The sequence below is a fragment of the Thermobia domestica genome, chromosome 11, assembly GCF_964235325.1.
Source record: "Thermobia domestica chromosome 11, izTheDome1.hap1.1, whole genome shotgun sequence".
NCBI classification, from domain to species: Eukaryota; Metazoa; Arthropoda; class Insecta; order Zygentoma; family Lepismatidae; genus Thermobia; species Thermobia domestica.
In genome coordinates, this window is record NC_137464.1 from 232325389 (window position 1) to 232350872 (window position 25484).

Here is a 25484-nt window from a genome sequence, read left to right on the forward strand (position 1 = left end):
ACTTTTGATGCAATCTAATTGATTGAACATTTTGTATGTTACTTTGGATGAAATCTAATTAATTGAACATTTTGTAAGTTATTCTTGATGGAATCTAATTGATTGAACATTTTCTAAGTTATTCGTGATGCAATCTAATTGATTGAACATTTTCTAAGTTATTCTTGATAAAATCTAATTGATTGAACATTTTCTTATTCTTGATGGAATCTAATTGATTGAACATTTTGTAATTTATTATTGATGCAATCTAATTGATTGAACATTTTCTATATTATTCTTGATGAAATCTAATAGATTGAACATTTTGTACGTTACTTTTGATGGAATCTAATTGATTGAACATTTTCTAAGTTATTCTTGATGCAATCTAATTATTTGAACATTTTATAAGTTATTCTTGATGCAATCTAATTAATTGAACATTTTGTAAGTTATTCTTGATGAAATCTAATTGACTGCACATTTTGTAAGTTATTATTGATGCAATCTAATTGATTGAACATTTTCTATATTATTCTTGATGAAATCTAATTGATTGAACATTTTGTATGTTTTTCTTGATGGAATCTAATTGATTGAACATTTTCTAAGTTATTCTTGATAAAATCTAATTGATTGAACACTTTGTAAGTTATTCTTGATGCAATCTAATTGATTGAATATTTTGTAAGTTACTTTTGATGCAATCTAATTGATTGAACATTTTGTAAGTTACTTTTAATGCAATCTAATTAATTGAACATTTTCTAAGTTATTCTTGATGAAATCTAATTAATTGAACATTTTCTAAGTTATTCTTGATGCAGTCTAATTGATTGAACATTTTGTAAGTTATTTTTGATTAAATCTAATTAATTGAACATTTTTTAAGTTTTTCTTGATGCAATCTAATTGATTGAACATTTTGTACGTTATTCATGATGCAATCTAATTAATTGAACATTGTGTAAGTTTTTCTTGATGCAATCTAATTGATTGAACATTTTGTAAGTTACTTTTGATGCAATATAATTGATTGGACATTTTGTAAGTTATTCTTGATGCAATACAATTGATTGAACATTTTGTAAGTTATTCTTGACGCAATCTGATTAATTGAACATTTGTAAGTTATTATTGATTTATCATCTGTAAGTTACTCTTGATGCAAACTGATTTGCTGATCACTTTCAAATTTTGTTTAAATTTACCCCTGGTCCATTACTCTTAGGTCCAGAGTCAGGGGCCATTTGGGGCATAAGCATCCATAACGGGGACCTACTACTGTGATTGGTTGGATTAGAGTTAGCATCCCTTTTAGGATATGTATTGAAAAACATACAAACCCACTTTAATTAAACATGGAAAATCCCTTGAATGTCCACGTGAAGTAGAGGCATTATCTGGTTTCAACGCAAGTACCCGCTCTGGGAACCGAACTAAAGACCTCAAAGGGGCATACAGTTGTTTCCAACGTTTAGTCCATTTCAGCACACCGCAATCAGGTTTCTATAACAATTGCATCAGATTCTCGTTCCCCGACTTAGAGACTCAGGGTTCCTGAGCAATAAAGAATCAGGCTGTCATTTTTCGTAATTTAACAACATAAAAAATCTTTACTATTATTATAAAGGTAACCTAAGAAGTTCTATCGCTTTTTCACCCACCACATTGAAACATTGATATGTTACCTAAGACGTACCTGGAAGATTAAAAATAGTCCCCATCAGCATCGACGACTTTCTGCCAACGTTCTGGGAGGCCATGGATTCCATTGCGGTAGAACTTGATTGGCCGTGAAGCGAAGAAGGTATGAAATGTATCTTGCACCTCTACTAGGGATTAGAACAGGCGTCCTCTAAGATGATTGTCCAAGGAATGGAACAAGTGATAATCGGACGGTGAAGTGTCCTGGGAGTTTGGTGGATGCAATAGCGGTTCTCATCCAAGGAGTCGAATGGTGTTCCTTATCATCCTAGCCTCGTGGGCCTAGGCGCTGACCTGGAACAGGAGGACCGCTTTGCGATTCAGAAGTGCTGGCTCCAGAGTTTTGAGGTTTTCTTGAACACGGCTCAACTGTTGACAGTACACAGTTTCATTGATGCTCTGACCAGGTGGTAGCAGTTCCCGATGCACGATGCTGCAAGTCAGTGCAGGTTTTGGCTGTTTTCGAACCGGTTCATGGGATGCTAACCAATGATTACGGCGCCGTGGAGCTTCGTACGGGACCCACTTTCTTGCAGCGGCGTTTGACCCCACTTTGAACTCGTACAGCATACACTCCCTTCTGATGCTCTGTGGAGGTCCCATGTTCACTCTATCCTTACGCAAGTTCACGGTGTAACTGAACTGCCACAACTAGGTAACTAAGTAACTAACTAACTCTATGGCCTATGGAACCCGGAGGTTCAGTGCCGCGTTCACAAAAGCTCTCCACTGACTTCTATCCTTAGCTAATTGCATCCAGTTTCTACTTTGTATTCCTATCTCTGCGAGATCCATCTTAATATTTTCCTCCCATCTGCGCCTAGGTCTTCCTAATGGTCGTTTTCCTATGGGTCTACCAGTCAAGACTTTGAAAGCGTTTCTACTTTCTTCCATTCTAGCTACATGACCTGCCCACCTAAGCCTCCTAGACTTGACGACCCTAACAATGTTGGGTAAACCGTATAAACTATGTAGTTCCTCGTTATGAAGCTTCCGCCATTCCCCATTCTCGTTCCTCTTGGGTCCGAATATTCTTCTCAGGATCCTGTTCTCAAATACTTTCAGTCCATGTTCTTCCCTCAGAGTAAGCGACCATGTTTCACCACCATACAGAACAACAGGCATGATTATCGTTTTATATATTTTAAGCTTCAAATTTCTCGACAGAATTCGCGACGACAAGAGATTTTGAACCGAATAGTAACACGAATTCCCTGCTTTTAGTCGACATTTAATTTCTTCGTGAATATGATTTTCGTCTGTTAATATTGATCCTAAATATTTGAAAGTATCCACTTTATCAAAAGTATTATTTAATATTTTAACGCCTCCACAATTTGCCGTATTACGGTCCCGACGCACTTCCATGTATTTAGTTTTCTCTGCATTTACTTCTAAACCCATGTCCCTGCAAGCGTTTAATAAGATCTCTGCATTTATTTCTACTGTTCTTCTATCATCCCCTATTAAATTTACATCATCAGCATATGCCATAACCTGGTGAATGCCGTTCAACTCTAGGCCCTGGTTGCTATCTTTGGTTTTCCTTATGGCGTATTCCAGCACAAAGTTAAATAATAATGGCGACAACGCATCTCCTTGTTTCAGGCCATTTTCGACGTGGAAGCTCGTGGACAAAAATTTTCCTACCCTGACTTTACTTTGGGATTCACTTAAACATATCTTAATTAATCTAATTAGCTTTCTCGGTATTCCAAGTTCTGTAAGAACGTTGTATAATGTTTCTCTCCTAACGGAGTCGTAAGCCTTTCTAAAATCAATAAATAGTTGATGTACCGGGGTATTGTATTCCCACTTCTTTTCGAGTATTTGGCGAATGGTAAATATTTGGTCGATAGTTGATCGATTTCGTCTAAATCCGCACTGATAATCTCCAATAATTTCATCTGCATATGGAGTCAATCTTGCTAACAGAATATTTGAAAGGATTTTATAGGATGTTGACAGAAGAGAAATGCCTCGATAATTATTACAGTCAGTTTTGTCGCCTTTCTTGTGAATTGGAACAATGATTGATTCTTTCCACTCTTGTGGCAATTCTTCCTTGTTCCAGATAAGGAGAATGAGTTTGTGTATCTTGTTCCACAATTTTTCGCCTCCAGCTAAAATTGACTCAGCCGGAATTTCATCTACACCCGGAGATTTGTGTTTCTTCAATTTCTTTATAGCGGCTTCCACTTCTATTCGATTGGGTTCTGGAATATACGGTTCTGCGGTGTGTATCTCCTTTTCTCCACGCACATTAGTTTTTGGCTGCGTGTTCAGCAAATCGTCAAAGAAATCTTTCCATCTATTTAAGAGGCTATCCGTATCGGTGAGAACTGTTCCGTCAGATTTCTTCAATATATAAGCACGAGGTTGATAGCCTTTCTTAAATTCGCTGATCCCCTTATACATGTCCCGAATATTTTTATTTTTACTATTATCTTCAAGTTCCTTAATTTTAGCTTTCAAAAAATCCCGTTTCTTTGTTCTAAAAGTTTTGGAAGTTTCCCGCCTGGTATCTGCGAAATTTTGTGTAGTTGTTTCATTCGGATTTTGTAGCCACCGTAATTTTGCCTGTTTTCTCTTCTCTGCTAGTTTAATGCATTCTTGGTCGAACCATGGTTTGCTTTTACGTATTTCCGCGTGTCCCAATTTTTCTATTGCTGAACTTTTAATGCTATCTCTAATTTCAATCCAAGTATCCTCAACACTAGTGCACTCCGAGTCTTCTAAAACCGCGAATCTATTCGAAACTTCAATCTGGTATTCCTCTCTTACCTGGCTCTCTTCTAATTTCTTTAAATTAAATCTCTCCGTTTTCGGACATTGAATATTACCTTTATTCAACGATAATCTCTCCCGTATTATCGCTACTACCAGGTAGTGATCAGTGTCACAATCAGCCCCTCTAAACGACCGGACGTCAATTATGCTAGATTGTCTTCTTCTATCTACTAAAACGTGATCAATTTGATTATGTGTTTTTCCGTCTGGTGATGTCCAAGTGTATTTATGAACGTCGCGATGTGGGAATTTTGTACTCTTCACGATTAGGTTTTTGGATGTTGCAAAGTTCACGAGTGTAACACCGTTGTCATTACTTTCCTTATGCAAACTTTCGTTCCCTATAATCGGTTTGAAAATATCCTCTCGTCCTACCTTCGCATTGAAATCCCCTAATAGAATCTTCATATGGTATCGCGGGAGTTGGTCAAATATCCGTTCCACTTCTTCGTAAAAACTATCTTTTATATCGTCACCCTTATCTTCAGTTGGAGCATGTACATTTAAAACAATAATATCACACCACCTTCCCTTAAGAGTAATAAAAGAAAGTCTGTCAGTAACAAATTCAACCCGTTTAATTGCTGGTAATATTCGTTTGTGAACGAAAAACCCTGTTCCTAACTGGTGATTTTTATTTCCTTCCCCGTAAAAAAACGTAAAATTTCCGGAATTCTCAGATCCATTTCCTTCCCACCTAACTTCCTGAACTCCTACTACGTCCATCCTGTATTTCTCTAACTCACTCGTTACAGATTTTAACGCGCCTGCCCTATAAAGACTTCTAATATTCCATGTTCCAAATCTCATGTCCATTTTCTTTTGCTGATGTCGTGCCAAGTTATCAGTCCTTGTCCGAAGCTTTTGTGAATGTTTCTGAACAAGTACCTTTTTTTACAGGATGAGGGTGTTAGCCTTACCCAAACCCCCAAGCTGGAGGACCACTCCTAGTCGTCTGTCCGCGACTGCTTATTCAGTATATTCGCAGCTAACCTCTATATCTAGAGGCCTTCTCCTCGATCCGCAACCTGAGGACTAGGTAGTATATTGAATATACCCACACCAACAACTGACCTTCGCCTTATCTCCATTCCCATTCAACTTACGGTGTGAGATAGAGGTCTGCACGGGCTCGGGACGAGCCCGCTGGATTAGACCTTCCACGGCCCGTGGGCCAGGCTCGGGCCTATAAAGTACAGATCACTTCGGGCTCGGGCCGTAAATTTATACATCCACAACCATATTTCTCGTGCTTTTTCGGGCCTAACTTTGTAAATATACTGTAGAACAATATTTATCGGACCGTTTTTTCTAGAGAACTTTTAAAGCACATCTAAATTTGTAATTTGAGACGCCCACAGAATAAATCTGATTACCATTGTGGAATTGGGAGTAAAGCTGTGTAATGGAGAGAAAATTAAAAGTTACAGAAATAAATATGCTTAGCTTATCTGATAGTAAAAGTTTGAGCATTCTTTTTCTTCGCAGCAATCGACAATGATTACCTGAAGACTATCTGAGTAAGTTCAGTAACATCCATCTGCATAATAATTTACACAAATTGACACTTTGTGTTAAAGAATTGAAGCACTCTGTTTCCATTTCATGAAAATTTATATAAATGAAATGAAATGAAATATTTAGCTTAACGTCCCATGATTATGCACCGAGTCTAAAGGAGACGGAATTTATATAAATGACAATTTTCTTTAGAGAATTCATATAGTTAGTAAATGTAAACGATAACCTTTATTTCGTTATTCTCTGTGAATCATGTATGCTTTTAAAATGCATAATTAAACCTTTTAAATAAAAATACGTACAATTTTGCGTTAATTATTGTTTCTGTAATTCGGGCTCATTTGATTATCACATGAGCTCGGGACTAAAAGCAAAAACATGTTTCGGACTTTAGTCGAGCCTCACATTATAAATTTGCGGGCCGAGCTGGGCCTGGGCTGAAAATTCTGGCCCTTGCAGATCTCTAGTGTGAGCGTCAATTGAACACAGAGCTCTACAAAAAGCGACAGAACTTTCTTGGTTACCTTTATATTTAGTTGCTTCGTTCAACCCACTTCTTTGGGATCATTAGCCAAAGGAAATGAAAATTTTAACTGTACCTAGGTAAATAACTTGGCCTGTATGTGACTCTTTTCCATTCTGTGTGATAGGCAGAGAAAGGGCAAAATAAACATGTAAATAGTGAGGCAATTGGACAACAATGGAAAAATTTTAGCAGAATTTTTAACTTAATAATTGTCTCTTACAACGTTCGTGCACAATCTATGGAATTTAATTAAAATCACTTCATATGCGCGCAGATCAGTCACAACAGTGAGACATTTTGTTGTTATGGGTATTTTATCATGAAAATAAAATGATAAAAACATATCTCGATCTAGTGCTAACTACGAGGTATGTACCAAATTTACGTACCATTTTGCCATACTTTTAAAAATTGCTAAGGGCAGATTAATATAATTACAAATGAATTACACTTTAAAGCTTAAGTGTATGAAATTTCGAGCTTCTATGTTTATCCTCCACCACAGAGATGTCTAAGAAAGACTTTGTTTACATATTTTGAAAAAGAATATCGTTATTCATCACCAGCTGAAATGTCTTGTGCGGGGGCCACTGCTCTTGTTGGTTGTACTGCGTGTAAATCGATGCATTAATTTACGGAGGGGCATGGATCAACTGAAGTTCTACCAAGGTCCGAAAGCAATTTGAGCAACCAACTGAGAAAACCCTTCTTCTGTTGAGGCCATGGTCATGAAGGACAGAAGGCTGAACGTCTAAGATATCTGAAATCTTTTAGGATTCCCTTACCGCATTGTGGAAAGAATTTTGACAGACCATTTGAAGTTACCAAGGTCAGTTGACGTTAGATCTCTCAGCAGCTGGTCTCTGCGTTGTGGTAAGAATTTTGACAGACTACTTGAAGTTCTTAACATTGGTTCACTTTAGATCCCTCAGCAGCTGACCTCACTGCACTGTGAAAATAATTTTGACAGAGCACTTGAAGTTCTCAAAGTCGTTTCACGTTAGATCCCTCAGCAGCAGGATGAAAAGAAGAAAGTCTTTCTGATAAGAAGAAGGTTTTTTTACAGGATAAGAATATCGAAGTGGTTCCTCATACATTCTGCTCTCACAAGTAAACCTTACGTTTGGGTGAATCGAGTTGCTGACTGAGACACATATGAGAAAGTAGTACTAAATGTGGTTAGTATTTCAGTGAAGTTGTAGGTGCGAAGCTCCAGGGGTTTAGGAGATACAGCTACCAGAACATCACATGGAAATACAGAATAGTCTTCATACAGTTGGAGGTAAAAGCTCTGTAAGACCTCTTGTAACGACAAAAGGTGAATAACAAATATATGGGTATATATTAGGACTAGGGGGAAGTCATATAGTAAGGGTATACCTGACGGCGGCCATCTTGAAATCCGCCATTTTGAATTAAGGTTAAGTTTTTAAAATAGGAATAGGGTCATGTGATACATGATTTAAGGCGCAAATTTAATCAGAAGAACAATGGTCACGTTAATTTTGAGTTACGCACAATTGGTAAAAAGTTACAGGGAAATTAAATATTGTTGCAGCATATGTATTAGTCCTTTACCCCACCGTGTAAATTTTGTTTTAATGATAATAATTAAATAAAAAGCAGGTGGATAAATATTAGGTCTATGGTAAGAGTTGCCTTGATGGCGGCCATGTTCAAATCCGACTTTTTGAAGCAGACAAAATTTTTAAACAAAACGCATAACAGTAATAGCTTATTAATAGCAAATTTTACCATAACTCCAACGGTATAACCATTTTTGCTTTATCATTAACCAGCAAAAATTAAATGGATCGCTCCTTACGACTACTGCTTTGACGGAATTGTTAACGACAGATGTGTCAAGTGTAACTTGATTGCCTTTGTCATGTGTGCTCACTGTGAGCAGAGCATTTGTGCAAGTCGTGCACTCTTTTCTGAACTACATATTGATTCTATTAATTGATGACATTTCTGGAAAAAAGACCCAAGTTCAATTATGAATCAATTCCTCTTTGGTCATTTTTCCTTAAATTAGCAACTTGTTTATGCGATAACAAATGCTGGTTCTTGATAAAGCAAAAATGGTTATACCGTTGGAGTTATGGTAAAATTTGCTATTAATAAGGTGTCAATGTTATGAGTTTTGTTTAAAACTTTTGTCTGCTTCAAAATGGCGGATTTGAACATAACCGCCATCAAGGCAACTCTTACCATAGACCTAGTATTTATCCACCTGCTTTTATTTAATTATTATCATTAAAACAAAATTTACAAGGTGGGGTAAAGGACTAATACATACGCTGCAACAATATTTAATTTCCCTGTAACTTTTTACCAATTGTGCGTAACTCAAAATTAACGTGACCATTGTTCTTCTAATTAAATTTGCGCCTTAAATCATGCATCACATGACCCTATTCCTATTTTAAAAACTTAACCTTAATTCAAAATGGCGGATTTCAAGATGGCCGCCGTCAGGTATACCCTTACTATATGACTTCCCCCTAGTCCTAATATATACCCATATATTTGTTATTCACCTTTTGTCGTTACAAGAGGTCTTACAGAGCTTTTACCTCCAACTGTATGAAGACTATTCTGTATTTCCATGTGATGTTCTGGTAGCTGTATCTCCTAAACCCCTGGAGCTTCGCACCTACAACTGCACTGAAATACTAACCACATTTAGTACTACTTTCTCATATGTGTCTCAGTCAGCAACTCGATTCACCCAAACGTAAGGTTTACTTGTCAGGAGCTATTCTCCAGCGATTTCTGTCCATTTTCAAAACTGAAGGATTCATTGCAAAGTCGGCGTTTTCAGTGAAGAAGTGCCTTCGGAAGTGACATTTTCTAGTGTCTAAATCACTCACCACAAAAAGATTTCTCAAACGCTGTTGATAGTGACATTGCAATGATTTGTAGAAATGGACAAGAATTATGTTTTAAACTGACAGAACCTGAAAATTGAAAACTGTACGTAACTTTGATACCCACCTCGTACGTTCAAAAATTCATCTTAACCATGTCGGTCCCGGCGTTCCCCACAGGGGACATAAAATATAACGACATTATTATTGCTTTACAACTTTAAAATCAGACTGGCAACATTGAAAACTGTTTACAAGGGATGATCCATCTATGATTATCCCCTGTAATCAGTTTTCAATGTTGCCAGTCTGATTTTAAAGTTGTAAAACAATAATAATGATGTCATATTTTATGTCCTCTGTGGGGGACGCCGGGACCGACAAGGTTAAACGGTCGTCATACAACGTTGATTTCATTTCTTTAACTAAGATTTCTGAGAGATCAAAATACATCTTCATTGAGGTTTAACAAACAGCCAGAAGACATGGAGTCATTCAGCAATCAGTAATATGTAAAACGAAAACTTAATGACAAATAACATGTAATGAGTTATAAAGCGGCATTACATTGACCAGTTCCGTAGCATAATAAATGGAATAAATTTTGTCCATGTGCTTAAGTCAACAGGAAGAGATTCCCGGAAAGTTATACGAAGAATAATAATACATCTTTAATTAAAATTTATGACTAATCAATTTGGAAGAAAGGAAAAAAAACAAACGAGAAGGCGTAGTATTGGTTACATACAATAAACTAGTCATGATCAAGCTATACATGGTGCTTGTCCATAGCATACTGGACGTGGGCATCAATACATTGAAGAACAGGCCTTCTTCTCTCAATATTTTTGTAAATGAAGGCAGGTTTTCCTTCGAGAAAAAAAATAAAAGTACTGAAGGCCGTTGGCCCTTGATTTTTTTGCGCCAACTTAGCAAACTGATACTGATGCATGCTGCATAGAAATGATATACTGTATAACATATACACACACAACCCAGAACGAACCAAAGACATAACTAACGTAAGAGGTAACTTTTATACAAATAAATATGTGTGCATCAAGACCGATGACTTATTGGTAAGAAACTGAAAGTAATAAAAAGGTGTATAACTTACTTTTACTGAAGATTGAGACAAAAAATCATAAAGAATCGCGGCAACCATCTAGGGAAGATTAATGCACTGCTTTTGTCGGGTACAACTACATACATTCCTGATTTATTTTTTCCCTATTACTTGATGCTGTTGGTGCTAAGATGGTGTAGTTTTTTTTTTTCTATTTAGGCGCCTTTAATGAGATGTTGCGGGTTACTTTAGAGAATGGCAATTTCACGCTCCTTACTTTGAGCTTCTTTCAATGATGGACTGCCTTTCTGTGCCCCCCCCCCCCCAATCCTCTTTTGTGGCTCCTTTCGGCAATCTGTTCATGTTTCTATTTTCATTTAATTATTCAATTATTCTCTTGCGAAAAGTATCTTATGATTGGAAGGACGCTCCAACTGAGCGTTAAGAGATTATTGTTTTTTCTGTTGGTTGAATTGGTTGATGTATGTATTCTTATGAATTGCCGCAGCTTTCAATAACACACTCTCAAAGTTTCCTCTGCATAATCCCAATTTTTCGAGAATTACTCTGTTTTTTTTTTCTTCTCAGATTATAGCAGCCCTACTATGCAATTACGGTGCTCTTTACGATACCGTACCTCCGCCACTGTTTTCATCCTGCAAGCCCATTCCAAGCGCATTTGGGAAGATCCCAAACTTTGGAGAGGGGTACAACCAAGGATCTTATAAAATAGAGGATCTGCCCTTACAACAAAATCTTGAAGCCATACGTCACAGTTTCGCCATCCCTACTCTGCCCACTCTGCCCAATAGGATCACAATGTTTTGAGCCAGCAATCATGGCGGAAACGAAAGTAGCCAATCAGACGATTGCAGGAACGAGAGTAGCCAATCAGACGTGCCGATGCTCGGTTGTTTTTTGGCTTCACCGATTTAATAGGATGAAGATACATATGGGCAGATCCTCTATTTATAACATCCTTGGGTACAATACTACAAATGACTATGTCTATATAGTATTGAACGTGTATTAATAAGCACCCAAAAAAATGATAAGTAATTGTAAAATACTTCCACCTATATTTGTAGAAGGAAAAAATGATAGAACTAGATTGTTTTTATAAGACAAAGAGAACAAATGAAGTGTAAGATCAAATTTTCATAATACGTCAATTATTTGCCTGTTAAACAAGTATAATTTTATTGAGAAAGTGTACAAATGTATGCTCATATAGGAAGTTTTTAGGGGCTCTAGACCCTGTGCAGGGGCGGATCCAGGACGGAATTCTGGGTGAGGTAGTGGGTTGTAATACTGCTACTTAGAGCTACTTTTAAGAGCTCCAACCTCTGCGATGGATTTTATTTACATATAAAATAAGAAAGTTTCCTCTTCTGGGGGGCGGGTGATCGTCCCCCTGGATCCGCCCCTGATCCTGTGGAACCCCGTGGGTGCGCCCCCTGGTAAATTTCACCATTCAAAGCTTTCTAACTTGTCAACTGGACCAAACTTCTGAACACACATAAAGAAATCGAGGTCAACTGGAGGGTTTGTCGACTCATTTCCAACCTGTATATCTACAGAACAAAGAGAGAAGTTGTACCTTAACAAAGCAAAAATCAATAGTGTGGAGACAGGTAGAGAAGCTGAAAAGTATGTTATATTATTCAAAGTTTACAGTGAATGATTAATAAAGGAAGCGTTGATGGAAGTTGGAGATTTTAAGATGGAGAGCAAATCATTAACAAAGTAAGGCGTGCAGATAACACGGTCATCACAGCCAAAATCGAGGTAAAACTACCAGAGACAATAAAATAGGTGATACTTGTAAACAATATGGGGAAAATCAACATAGAAAAGTCGAAAGTTATGAGAATATCTCTTGGAAACAATCTCTTACAGATCAGAATAAAATAAAGAGAACTTGAAGAGGTCGATCACTTCTGGAAAGTATCTCTTGGACGAGAGACGTTTGCGCTGAAAAGATCAAGTCAAGAATTGCTAAAGCCACCGAGATATTCAACAAGAAAAGGTCACTCTTATCTAGCAGGCTTAATTGGACTAAGTAAAAGGAAACTGGTCAAATGCTATACATGGCGTATAGATTTGTATTATTCGGAGACTTGGACAGTATGAAAGTTAGAGAAGAAATATTTAGATAACTTGGAATTGTAGTGTTGGAGGAAAATGAAGAAGGTAAAAGGAATGGAGAGAGTAAGAAACGAAGATGTTTTAAAACGGGTAGAAGAGAAGAGAATACTTTTAACCAGCATCCTTTGTAGGAACACCAATTGGATAAGACCATAGAGAGAAAGATAAAGCGAGAACTAGAAAGAAGAAGAAGAACACCAATGATCGATGATTTAAAAAAAATAGAACTTAAAGGAAAAAAAATGAAATTTTTGAGTTTTACGTCCCACGGTTATGCCGGTTAGACTAAAGGAGACGGTGATTATGAGAAATGAATGAAATGGTGGAATGAAGAAAGTGGGAGGAAACGGGAGAACCCCGAGGAAACCCACGCACACGGTGTTTGTCCACCACAAAGTTCACTTGGCGGGAGCAGGGTTTGAACCCGCGACCCCATGCGCCAGAGGTGAACGCTCTACCACTGAGCCACCGCGGCCCCCAGAAGAACTTAAAGGAGGAAGCTGAAAATCGAGAAACGTGAACAAAACCTTCTAATCCCTAACCCTAGTGGCTGCTTCCACAACCACTGCTCTGTCGATAAGAATCTTGTGTACTGATGATGGCATATATAAGTATGCAATGTCATACATAACTCAACTGTTTCCACCAAATAGGTTTGGAATATTATTACATTCATTTTGTCCCCACTTGACTTAGGCACATCCATAGTGAGTCTCATTCTATTTTAAAGGCGTCTTGGATAATTTTCTTCCTCTTTTCCAATGACTTAGAGATGGTATGGCCAAGAGCGTACGCAGGGGTTGGATCCTGGGGGTCCGGACCCCCCCCCCCCGAAATTCCAACTTTTTTGTAAATGTAGTCTACTTTTATGGGCAATTTTAGAAATGTTCATATAATTTAGCCTGAAATTGTATTTGGGACCCCCGAAACGCTTTAGACCCTCCCGAAATAAATTCCTGCGTACGTCCTTGGGCATGGCTTATTTGGCCAGCAATCATTGACAATGTCAAGGAAAGTAGTAAATTACATTGTTACTTCTCTGCTTTTTCATGTATTCTCCTTCTGCTTGAATAACTACTTCCCTCAATTCACTTGAAACAAGTAAGCCTACAAAAACTGGTTGATGATGGACACAATCTTCCATGTATGATCTTCCATTTCATTACTATCCAATAGTATTGAAACAATGTATACCATTCATAATCTTTCGTCACTACCGCCGTATTGAGTCCGTATCTGTTTATATCTCGAAGGACCATAGCTATCGTCAAAAACCCTCATTGAAACGTAAAATGTTCCGTTGTTAGTTGGACGCTCGTGTTCTAGTAGAAATTCTAAAATTCTGGTAACTATGTGGACTAATAATAATAATAAAAAAGAAACATGTATTTTCATTTTACACTCACCGTGACTAACACTTTTATTTTGTGATAGGTTGATTTTGTTTTATTTTCGTAACTAAATAGTTACAGTAGAGCGTCGATTATCCGAACGTCGGTCAACCGAACGACCGCTTAACCGAACTGTGTACTCGCTCGCACCTGTTACTCTCCCACCCTACCGTCCATCATCCCCCCTCACTCCCAAACCAAGTTTCCCACAGTAGTCGCCGCACTGAGCCACCGCTGGCGGAACATTGCTTCTAATGGGGCCTTCATAAGGCGCTGCTGACCGGCACCGCTAAAGTTGCCTTTGTACGTTACTTTGTAATACTTAAAGAGATGCCTGTTTTTATGAATAAATTTACTTTACAGTACTTCTTTTTGGCAAATAAACATGTACAGTTCGATTATCCGAACAAACCAGTTTTCCGAACACCCATGTCCCCCAATTACTTCGGATAATCGACGCTCTACTGTATGGATATATGCTATTCTTTGTGTTTCGTTGCATTTCGTTAAATTTGCATATACGTACAATAATTATTAAAGATTGTTGTTTTAATAGTGTTGTGGCTTTCTTTGTTTCTTTCGTTCTTTCTTTCCTGTAACCATGAATCTCGAACGTTCTTATTTCGTATATGTGTTATTGCTATTATTTCTTACAATTTTGGTGCCACGTCGTCACCTTCAGACCTTAACTTCAATATGGTGTCACAAGAAAGTTCAGCTGCACTTAAACATTCACCGTGCGAATTTTAATTCTCCATCTCATACATTTGTTATTAGATGAAACTCTTTTGACGGACACGCATGCCTCTTCAGATGACAAGGTGGACAGAATATTTATAATTTGGTAAGTTCTTATCTTCCTGTAAATAGTCTGCATATTTACCAACAAACGTATACATTCTGTACTGTGACACGTCTTTCAGTGCTGATGATGTGGAAGAAAAAAAAAAACTTATTCTCAGTACATTATGTAGAGGTTTAATCGAAATTTGTTATCACTTATTGCTCAATACGTTCTTCTAATTGTACATGTCTCTTCTTTCTTTTAATTGTGTCACGAAGTTCTCAACGACATAGGCGCCGACTTTGGAGGGGCAGGACACTTTTGGCCACCCCAATATTTAAAGATGGGGTCCTCGCCCCCTAATATAATCCAGTCGAGGAAGAAGAGTAATAATTTCTGTCGTAAACTTCGTCGTGCTTTTATTTCAATATTAAGAACAGACTTCTTATTCGATAGAAAATCCTGTTTTCAAAATGGTGTTTTTAATAGAGCACTGAAGCTTCAACCAACACTCTGGCAGCACTGATATGAAAAATAAAGATCAATGTGGTGCGCAAAGTTGCAGTGAAGTTCCCAAATTTTGAACTTGGATTTGTTTTAATGCCTTTAAGCGAATTTGATTTAGGTTGTGAATTTCGCAGTGGAGCGAATGCAATGGAGCAGTGGATTAAGATATGGGGGTTGGGAAGGGGGCCTTCATCAAGCAGTTGATAAAAAACAGCTGAATATGATGATATATTTATTCATTGTTTGCCCTCCCCCAATATTTTCTTCAAGTCGGCGCCTATGGTCAGGGAGACAATCAAATTTGCTTTTATTCAACACACTACGCAATAGACAGAAACAAAAGGCAAAAAAAAAAAAAAAAAAAAAAAAAAAATACTACTTAAAGTACTCGAATGTAAGTTAGTGACGTGACATGTTATAGATATATTCTCTCTTTGTTTCAAAGTCAATAAATGTCATCGTCCGAAACTGTTTCTTGCGTGTACTTCTTGATGCGGGGATACAGGAAGATTTTTTCACATCTTATTTCGTAAAGTTGACGTAAGTTGATCATGAAACCTCTTTGTAAGTTTTCTACATGTAGGTTTGGTGGTATCCTTTTTTTACCCATTTTTTGTAGCTCTATAAATATTTTATATTTTTCGCGAAACTTGGCGTTAGGCTATATCAGGGGCGGATCCAGGGGGCATCGGGGCGATCGTCCCCTAGAAGAGGAAACTTTCTTATTTTATATATAAATAAAATCCATCTCAGAGTTTGGAGCTCTTAAAAGTAGCTCAAAGTAACAGTATTACAACCCACCGCGCCCCCCCCCCCGAGAAGTCCGTCCTGGATCCGCCCCTGCATTATATTTAATATCAGCGGCTTAGACACAATAAAGAATACTAATCACAATTTTGTCGTGTACAGCATATTATAACCTAAACATAAAAAATGATATATACGTATTTTAGTATTTACTGTCTACGCGTGAAATTTTATTCAAAATTAACTTACCGAATAGTAAATTTATTGAAACAAAAAGTTGGACTAATTTGGTACATGCATAGCTGCGATAATCATTAGATAATTGTGAAAAAAAAAATTTCATAACTAACGTCAATTATCTGCTTCGCTGGGTTAAAATTAGAAAAAAAAAATAGTAACATGTTCCTTTAGTCAGTCACTTTTTACTATTAATATTACTGGAGCGCCCTCTGATATCGGGCATTTTCGATCATTATATATATATATATATATATATATATATATATATATATATATATATATATATATATATATATATATATCTTTCCCTTCTTCCTTCAAGTTCCGGATTTGAATTTGGATTTAAACGGCATCGGAAGTCTCACTATTCATATCAGCGACCACGAAAAGTATGGATTCGACACTAATATCGGTCATTTTCAATATATATATGCCCCTTCCTTCCTCCAAGTTGCTCCTTCAAAGTGAAATGATAAAACCATCCCAGGCTTGTAGCTCATCTATGTTGAAAATTTGATCGAGATCGGTCGGGTACTTCAAGAGCTAGTAAGTCAGAAACATAGTAACTTTCATTTGTATGATATAGATAATAGATTGACTATAGAAGAGAATTTCTAAAACGAATTTGAGTCCCTAATATATAGCTCGGAAAAGACTTGTCAACGTTTTTTTGCGATTCGTATCACTATGCGTCGTCACTGGATCAAGTCATTGTGGTTGATCTATACTTATTATTCTCTATCGAGCTACCACAAAGAAATCAAAAGACAAAAAAAAAAAAGATTGTATAGAAAAGAACAAACCCTTGTGTAAAAATTTTGCAATAAAGACTTCCACAGAAGAAAGACAATACTCGATCTACTATAACGCTCTTGATCTCTTTTCTTTCTTTTTTATCTTTTTTTTTTAAAAGAATAACAACAAGCGAAAAGAAAAGGAACAACAGTAACATGTAATGAGGGATACATTTTTTTTTTATTTTCTATTTTGTAACGAACGAAAAAGGAAATTGGGGTTAGCGGAGCAGTGGGTTTTTAACTGTTTACAGCGGAAATAATCTGTAACTTAACCATTAAATGAGAATAAAAATGAGTTTTGCTTTCTTCTTTGCGGAATTGATTGTTCTTTCTTTCATTCTTTTCTTGTGTTCCGTTTGTTCATCCCTTTTGTCACTTCCCAGAAATAGCTATTTCCCTTCATCTAATTCTCACTTACGCTTGAAAGTACTTACTTATATAGCACCATACAAAAGAATATCCTTACACGCAGAGAGCAATTGAAACCAAAGAATTAATTAATTTTATCCCTAATTATACATGTAAAGTCTGGCTAAGGTAGGATAACAATGCTCAAAACCACATTCTGATCAGCAGAAAGTAAAATTTAAAGCGTAGGCGTATTCTTTGTATTGTCTTTATTTACAATGTATTCGTTTATTATCTGATGTATTATAATCATAATGTATTTATAATTATGATCTATTTAATTGTGCATTTATTTCAATAAGGTATCTTTAAGAGGGCTTATCACTGCGAAATTAAAATACCGTTAATTTTACAGTAATTATGTGATATCTTCAAATAGACAAAAGACCATCAAAATATGGAACAAGAGAGCGCTAGATAATATTATTTTGCACAGGGTACGGTTATCACGAGTCACTTAGTACCAAGGGCGCCGATTTCTCTGTAAACTTGGGTGGGCCCATTCAGATGCAGAAGGTATACATATGAGGATTTTAAGACAAATTACATCCAAATTATGCCAAATACTGTATATTCATAAATTCAATAGGGGGTCCTACATGAGCTTTAGGTGGGCTTGGGCCTCCCGGCCATCGCAAGATCGGCGCCCTTGCCTAGTACCTTTCCGTTTCCAGTCATTTAGAAACGTGAAAATAAATGCCGATTTTCTAATTGACTGGAAACTAAAAGCAGATAAGTGAGTCGTGATAACGGTATCTCATGTAAAATGATATTGTCTAGGGAGCTCTTGTTCCACTTTTCGATTATCTTTTATCTATTTGAAGATGTCATATAGTTACTGTAAAATTAGCGGTATTTTAATTTCGCCGCGATGAGGCCTCTTAATAGAGCCCAATTATGTTTAATATTTCCATTCTTTCCGTGCAAAAGATGGTCTTTATCTAAGTTGAAAGTCAGAAGACTGTGAGAGAACAGTGGTCCAATGGCAGAAAGATCACCTCTGGTGCGAGAGGCCCCTGATTCAATCGTATATCATGTAAGTTTATGATGTACAGTATCATGTCTGTGACTTTTCCTCCAACATTCTCATTCCACTGTTTCATGATCACACCCAGGCCTTAACTCGATTATACTGAATTAGGCTTCGAGCATAAGGAGGTCCTACAATGTAATATATTCTCTGCTTGCCAAGCACAATTAATAACATACAGTATTGCAAAGTGGTTGGGAATCTGCCTCCAGCCATAACTGTTCCCATTTGGATCCCGTATTCCTAAGGTCGGCTCTGATCATGCCCTCAATCCACACTCCTCCCTCTCACCAATTTCAACCTCAATTATAAGAGTAAGCAGAGTAAATCTCTAATACTCGAAAAGAGCCCTAATTTTGACTTATACAAATAGGAGTATTTTTTATGAAATATTCACGAAACATATTTATTTCAAAATCATTGTGATTCATTATTGATCCACTTTAGATCCAAGCAATTAAAAGTTATTCTCGCTAATGTTAGAACACAAAAACAATGGTTATTGGAACTAAGTAGTCTGTATTAAATATATACGAGGGAGTATTAGAAACTTAGGTTACAAGGTCGATATTTCTCGAGTTTCGTCTGTTATAGAGGAATGAGGCCCGTGCGATAATTTTACTATATGGAGTTGGTAACTGTGTAGAGTTTTAGTCTACGGCGCTAGATGTAAGTAAACACAAATGGTGACTCGTTTGGAAAACTGGTCTCGCGAAGAACACCGCTCAGTTATTAAGATTTCTGTGGCCGAAACGTGTAACCACGGCTGAAATTCAGCGGCAGCTGGTAGAGATTTACGGAGAGATTGTAATGTCTCGTCAGCACGTCGCAGAACGGTGTCAAAAGTGTGTAGCTGGTAGGAAAAACGTCACCGACGAGAAACGCAGTGGTCAACCCAGCACAGCATCAACACATTTGAACACAGCTCGCGTAGAGGAGTTGACAACAGGACAACAGGAGAACCTCGCTCCAAGCGACTTTCACCTGTTTGACACTTAAAGGAGCAGTTAAGGGTCGTCACTTTGTTTCATACGTTGAGGTAAAACACTTCGGAGCAACGTGGATTAACACAGAAGGACAGGATTTTTACCAGGAGGAGATCTCGTATCCAGGGGGTCTAGGGGGGCCGGGATCCCCCTAAATTTTTGCTGTATCCCTAAAATTTTCATGGTAGGCTTGCGAATGAACTATAATATGGTTGGATCGGACCCCCCCTAACGTCAGTCGGATCCCCCTACATTTTTGGGCTGGCTACCGGCCTGAACCTAGTGTATGTACTATCTGTTGGCTGTATTGATTGTATGACGTAATATATACGCGTTTCACTTCAGGCTTTGTAACCTTACTTTCTGATCACTCTCCTAAATACGGCCAGAGAAAACAGAAGATTGTTAGTTCATGATCCTTGGATTGTATTATTACAACGAGGCATGAAGTGGAATGGAAAATAAGAGCAAAAGCAGGAATAGTTCAAATAACATTTAGGAGGAAGAAAAGTATATTTTGTGGGTCTGAATAGTATTAAGAAAACAACTTTCAGACACGTTATCATCTGTCGAAAGAGCTTTTATATACCATAAACTTTGACACAATTGTTATCAGTATATTTAGTAGTTTGGATAGTTTTGTTTTATTCATGAATAATTATTTCCAAATTTGTAACGAATAATACACAAGAAAAAAGTGTGATAAGATGTTTTGTATGAAGTATTGTACTCACGGGGCATGAAAATGGTTAATACGCAAAAGTGTTGGAAATAGAGTGAAGGTTTCCGAAATGTTAATGTGGAGAAGAATGGAGAGAATTAGGGAAAGGGAAGGTGTTGATGGGGGGAGAAAGAAATAATTTTAGATTAACTAGAAATAAAAAGACAAGTTGATTCAGACCTTGTCTGAGAAGGAACTACATTATGAAGGGCGTGATAGACGCTGGTGGAAGGAAAAAGAAGGACGAAAGAAAACTATTACAATTGGTTCGCGGTGTCGGGACAAAAATTCTTGCGTGACAGGAAGAGATTCGTTGAGAATCATGGCGCATGATAGACTGTCAGTTTGCAGCTAATGATCTGCCAATAATGATGGAATACCTATGACAATAATTATTTCGCCTTGACATGGCCACTACATGTCAAATAACTGAATATATATATAACACATATTAACGGATATAGATTTACTGAATATTCATTGCCGCAGGAAACACAAGTAAACATTGGATTCTGAGAATGAAAATGAGATTAACGATACGAAATGTGACTAAGTCAAACCAAAAATTTGATGGTCCATAACTCGAGAATTTTCAAATTTTGCCCTTCTATATTTTGATTAAATTTGATTGTAATTCACCGAGTGGTTCCTGAGATTCGAACGGACACACGAAGAGAGTAAATAGCTACATAAAGCAAACTCTTTAGAAAGAAATAAATTCTCTTTGACAATACAGCAAAATTCAATTCTTTTCTTAAGTATATTGTTTGAGATTTAAAATAATAGTTTTGTTGTTAGGTAACTAAAAAAATTTATAATCATTGTTTAATACAGCAACTGTACATTTTCTTTTTAAGGATTTACGTGACTTTTAGACTGATGTATGTGCCTCTTCAACTATTTCACCTTACTCCTGGTTACAAAAAGAACAAATTACTACATTGCAGTCATTGGTAAGTCGGAATTTATTTGTACTGGTGAAACGATTTTCTTTTAACTGAAAACACAAGATACAAATTTATAAGTAACTTATACAGTACTAGCTGTTTTAGAATCAATTACCTGCTTCGCTGGGTTAAAATAAGAAAAATCGGTAGGCCTAAGATGTTCCGTTAGTCAGTCAGATTGTGCTCTTACTGAAGCGCTTTCAAATCAATAATAATAATAAAAAAAATACATATAATGACAAATCAGAAAATAATTAGTAATCTATGTAAATGAAAATTAAATATTACTATTGTGGGCTGAATTTGTATTTAAATGGCATTGGAAGTGTCACTGTTCATCTCAGCGACCCGAAATCTGTGGACCCAACACTAATATCAGTCATTTTCGACCATCTCTCTCTCTCTCTCTCTCTCTCTCTCTCTCTATATATATATATATATATATATATATATATATATATATATATATATATATATATATATATATATATATATATATATATATATATATAGGGGGTGTTTCAAAACAACACTGACAACCTTTGGGAGGTGACTCCTGACACCAATATAAGACAAAAACTATAGACCAACCTAGGTGCACAAATGCTTCCTTTCGGAGTTGTAGGGTGCCGAAAACCTGAAACAATAAACATATGGAACATATTTGTAAAATTGCATTCCATGTATGAAGTGCGTTCTTTTTTTTCTTTCTTTCGTCCATTCTACTCTTCTGTTTCTTTTTCTTAGTTGTTATTTTCTTTCGTTTCTCCTATCATACTTTCGACCGCTGTTAGTTGAGATTCAAGTCGGACGTCGTCAGTAACACTTAAACTAAGAGAAGCCGATAAGCCAAACTGGTGTTTCTCACCAACTTGCACGGATATCAACATAACGGAACTTTAGTTATTATAGCAAAGGAATATTTACATCGTTTAGTTATATGTATTCAAACATTTAACTTTATATATATATATATATATATATATATATATAAAGTTAAATGTTTGAATTAAAGAAAATCAAGAGGGGGAATAAGTGTCCCGGAAAATTAAGTAGGCCAAGAGGATGCTTACTTTTTCTCCTATGAATCGAATAAAAGGTTAGATTCACTGCTAAATTTTTTGTATGTATCATATCACATAAGATTTACCAGTCTGCAATTCTTGCTATTAAAACGACAATCAGTAGGCTATATTTCAGCTTGAACTTGTCTCAACACTTTTTTTTTTTTAATGTAGAAACGTACACAAATAAAACTGAATATTTCCATTTTGTTTCTAAAATGAAATCAGTTAACTTGAAATGAGATTACAAATATCCAACGTGTGTTTGCAGGAGTGTCATTTCAGATTTGCGTGGGGCTAAGATCCCACAACGACATTACGAGTTTAACGTTTTTTCCTTCGATTAAAATATATTTAATTCTCAAAGTCAGGTTGGCAATTGCCCCCTGCTTCCCCGTGTTGTGCATAGACATTCGAAACAAAATCCTAAATACGCCAATGCCAACTACATTTTATTTTCAGTTTAATGCTCCATCTTAGCAGCAAAGCTATACGAGACGTGGACCTACAGCCTTCATAAGTAACATGACAAAAACCTAGCTCAAGGTAGATAGTAAATATGTTCCAAGGATTGTTTCAAACTATTCAACGTTTTCCCGTAATGCAGTTACAGACAAGAGGCAACATCGCTTCAATGTGTATAAAGGGATTATAGAAAATGACTCTCTTTCTCCTTAAAACAGGAATTCTGGAAAATGCTGAGACGCGTGTCCCCTTACTTTTTAACGAGGAGTTTATACATAAGTTTCATCATCTTAACGGGACAGGATTGGTGGTCAAACAACCCATGACCAAATGAATGAAAAAGTGCTATATTTGAAGCTCAAACTCAGTCAGGGACAAACCCGACTCACCTTGTATATGATACTTTCTTTCCTAGTAATTACTGCCTAGATCTGACAAATTTCAGTGATCAATTAGCCCATCGTCTAAGGAATAAGGATCGCTGTATTTGGTAATCGAGCTTGGCCAGAGATAGGCTCGGTTCACCTTGTGTGTGGTACTTTATCTCTCCATGACTATCTGAATGAAATTTGATGAGCAAGTAGCCCAAGGTCTGTGTACAAACATTGCTATATTTGGTGACCAGGCTTGAATCAACAACAGAAGCTGTGTTTCTCAGCTTTGCACGCCGAGAGCTTCTGACAAGTGAGCTCGGTTCACCTCGGCTTGTAATCAAAGTAACATGATTTTAATAAGAAATCGAGGTAGGTGATAACTATATCCAGAAATTTATTTCAAATGGTTCAACCGTTTTTGGTGATGCGATCATAAACAAAAATTTTTAATTTATATATGTTATAACTAATATAGTTGTCTATATTTTACCGCAAATATTTAATCTGTTAAATTTAATACCACGGAATTAGGGAACACTAGAGAATTAGGTGTAGCAAAATTATATATTACTTCGCTTGTTATACAATGTATATTATACATTATATATTGAAGAAACATTTCCAAACATTTTTCCCTTTCTACACTGTCTTCTTTTACTACCACAATCATAATTTTGATAATTTCATTGTGGTGGATAAATGTCAAAATTTAGGTTCGAAAACCTTTGGTCACCCGCCTGAAAGAAACATTCTATGTCATACTCTTCGCCGAGAATGACTATTCATTTACGGTAAGGTAGTGTAACAGACGTTGGAGCTCCAAGTGAGCTGGATTGAAATATGCACTCCGAAAGAAAGTATGGTATGGGAAGGCAGGATACTAAATACAGACATTTTCTAAGTCGCATAGGCTTTGAAAGTGTTGTTCTCGAAAATGAGAATTACGTCAACATGAAAAATTAATAAAACGTGTGATAGATATCTAATGATAGTAAAAGAAAAATAAATATACGGTACATCTTTCACATACGTTCAAATATCTACAGTACCTTAGGTATTCTAATATTCATAAGTAATGCTTATATATGTTAAAGCTCAAGGTTAAAAACTTCTTTTGGGGGGGGGGGTTAGGCAGTTAGGCTTTATACGACGAACTAGAAACATTTAATAAAGTAAATGCTTTGGTAAAAGATACCTATTTACCTATTTAGTACCTATTTATATGTATAATAGATACCTATTTATATGTAAACATTTCGGTTATCATTTACACGTTCGAAATGTTTAGTAAGGTACAGGTAATTGCGCAGCTGAAAGTTGAGCCAAACGTTTCCAAAATCTTTCTCCATAGAAAGAACTGTGAAATTTTTCTATTGCTAAATATTTACGACGGAGCAGTCTGACATAACTATATTAATATGTGTGTGCATTTTTCCCTAGGTTAAGATGTATACCCTACTCTTATCAATACTCTAGCCATTGCGTAAGAGAATCCAGTCAGATGTCAAAGCCCAACATTATGATGTCTGTCTAACTATTTGGATAGAAGACTGTTGCGGGAAAAATAGATGATATTTCCAGTGACGAGTCCACAGCTTCAAATCACCAAGTGGTCGGCTAAAGTCTTTCGGGACTTCGTGAGCAAAAATTTTAAGATATACTATAAGTGCCTTGTAGATTTACTTTCTGATAGGTTTAAGAAAATGCCCTGAGTGCAATTGAAGGCATGAAAATGACAACCAGATAAAGACCAAAATGCTAATTTTACAAGAGACGTAGAAAACAAAACCAGCTAAAAATATTAACTGAGTGAGAGTGATAACAAGGTAAAGACCAAAGAATACTTACGTATATCCAATATAATTGCTACAATATGGTTGGAATTAAGTGTAACTCTTAACTGTACAAGATACTTATAGTTAATAATAAAAAATCTTTATTTTTTATTATTACAGAACATTATTACAGAAATACAAAAATGCAAATGAAGATATCTGTTTGTCACACTCACTGAAAATGTCTGCTACTTGTTCATATCTGTATCAGTATCACTCGTGTTATTTTCAATTTCTACACAGTGAAGATATACATACCATCCTTTATAAATGTCTGGAAGTATTTGGAACACAATTTGCGCACATCTTGCAACTTCTTTGCGCTAATTGGAAGGGAGTTGTAGTAAGCTCGAGGTGCATTGCTCAGATTTACTTCACTAATGTCTGCAATCTTCTTGACTCCGATAAAACAATCATATTCTATTTCCGGAGAGTGTCCGTGGGATACGGAAATGTTTTTGTCTTCATATTGGAAAACCTTGTAAGTAGAGATTTTGAACGCCTTGTCCGCATTCCTTATTCCTAACGAACCAAGGTGCCAAGAAATTATAAAAATCCTTGACCATGTTTTGCTG

At 36.5% G+C, this 25484-nt stretch overlaps 1 protein-coding gene across 3 annotated transcripts in view; it reads left to right on the plus strand.

Moving 5' to 3' along the window:
* The window catches only part of LOC145664814 (uncharacterized), a 106372-nt gene that overhangs the window by 38721 nt on the left and 42167 nt on the right, over window positions 1-25484 (plus strand). For all 3 annotated transcript variants that reach the window (XR_014127523.1, XM_081731805.1, XM_081731804.1), the window contains exon 3: window positions 21082-21177. Coding sequence is in view for 2 of the 3 variants with exons in the window: in XM_081731804.1 (XP_081587930.1) it covers window positions 21082-21177 (96 nt within the window). In the remaining variant the exon portion in view is untranslated. The remainder of the gene's footprint in view (window positions 1-21081; window positions 21178-25484) is intronic.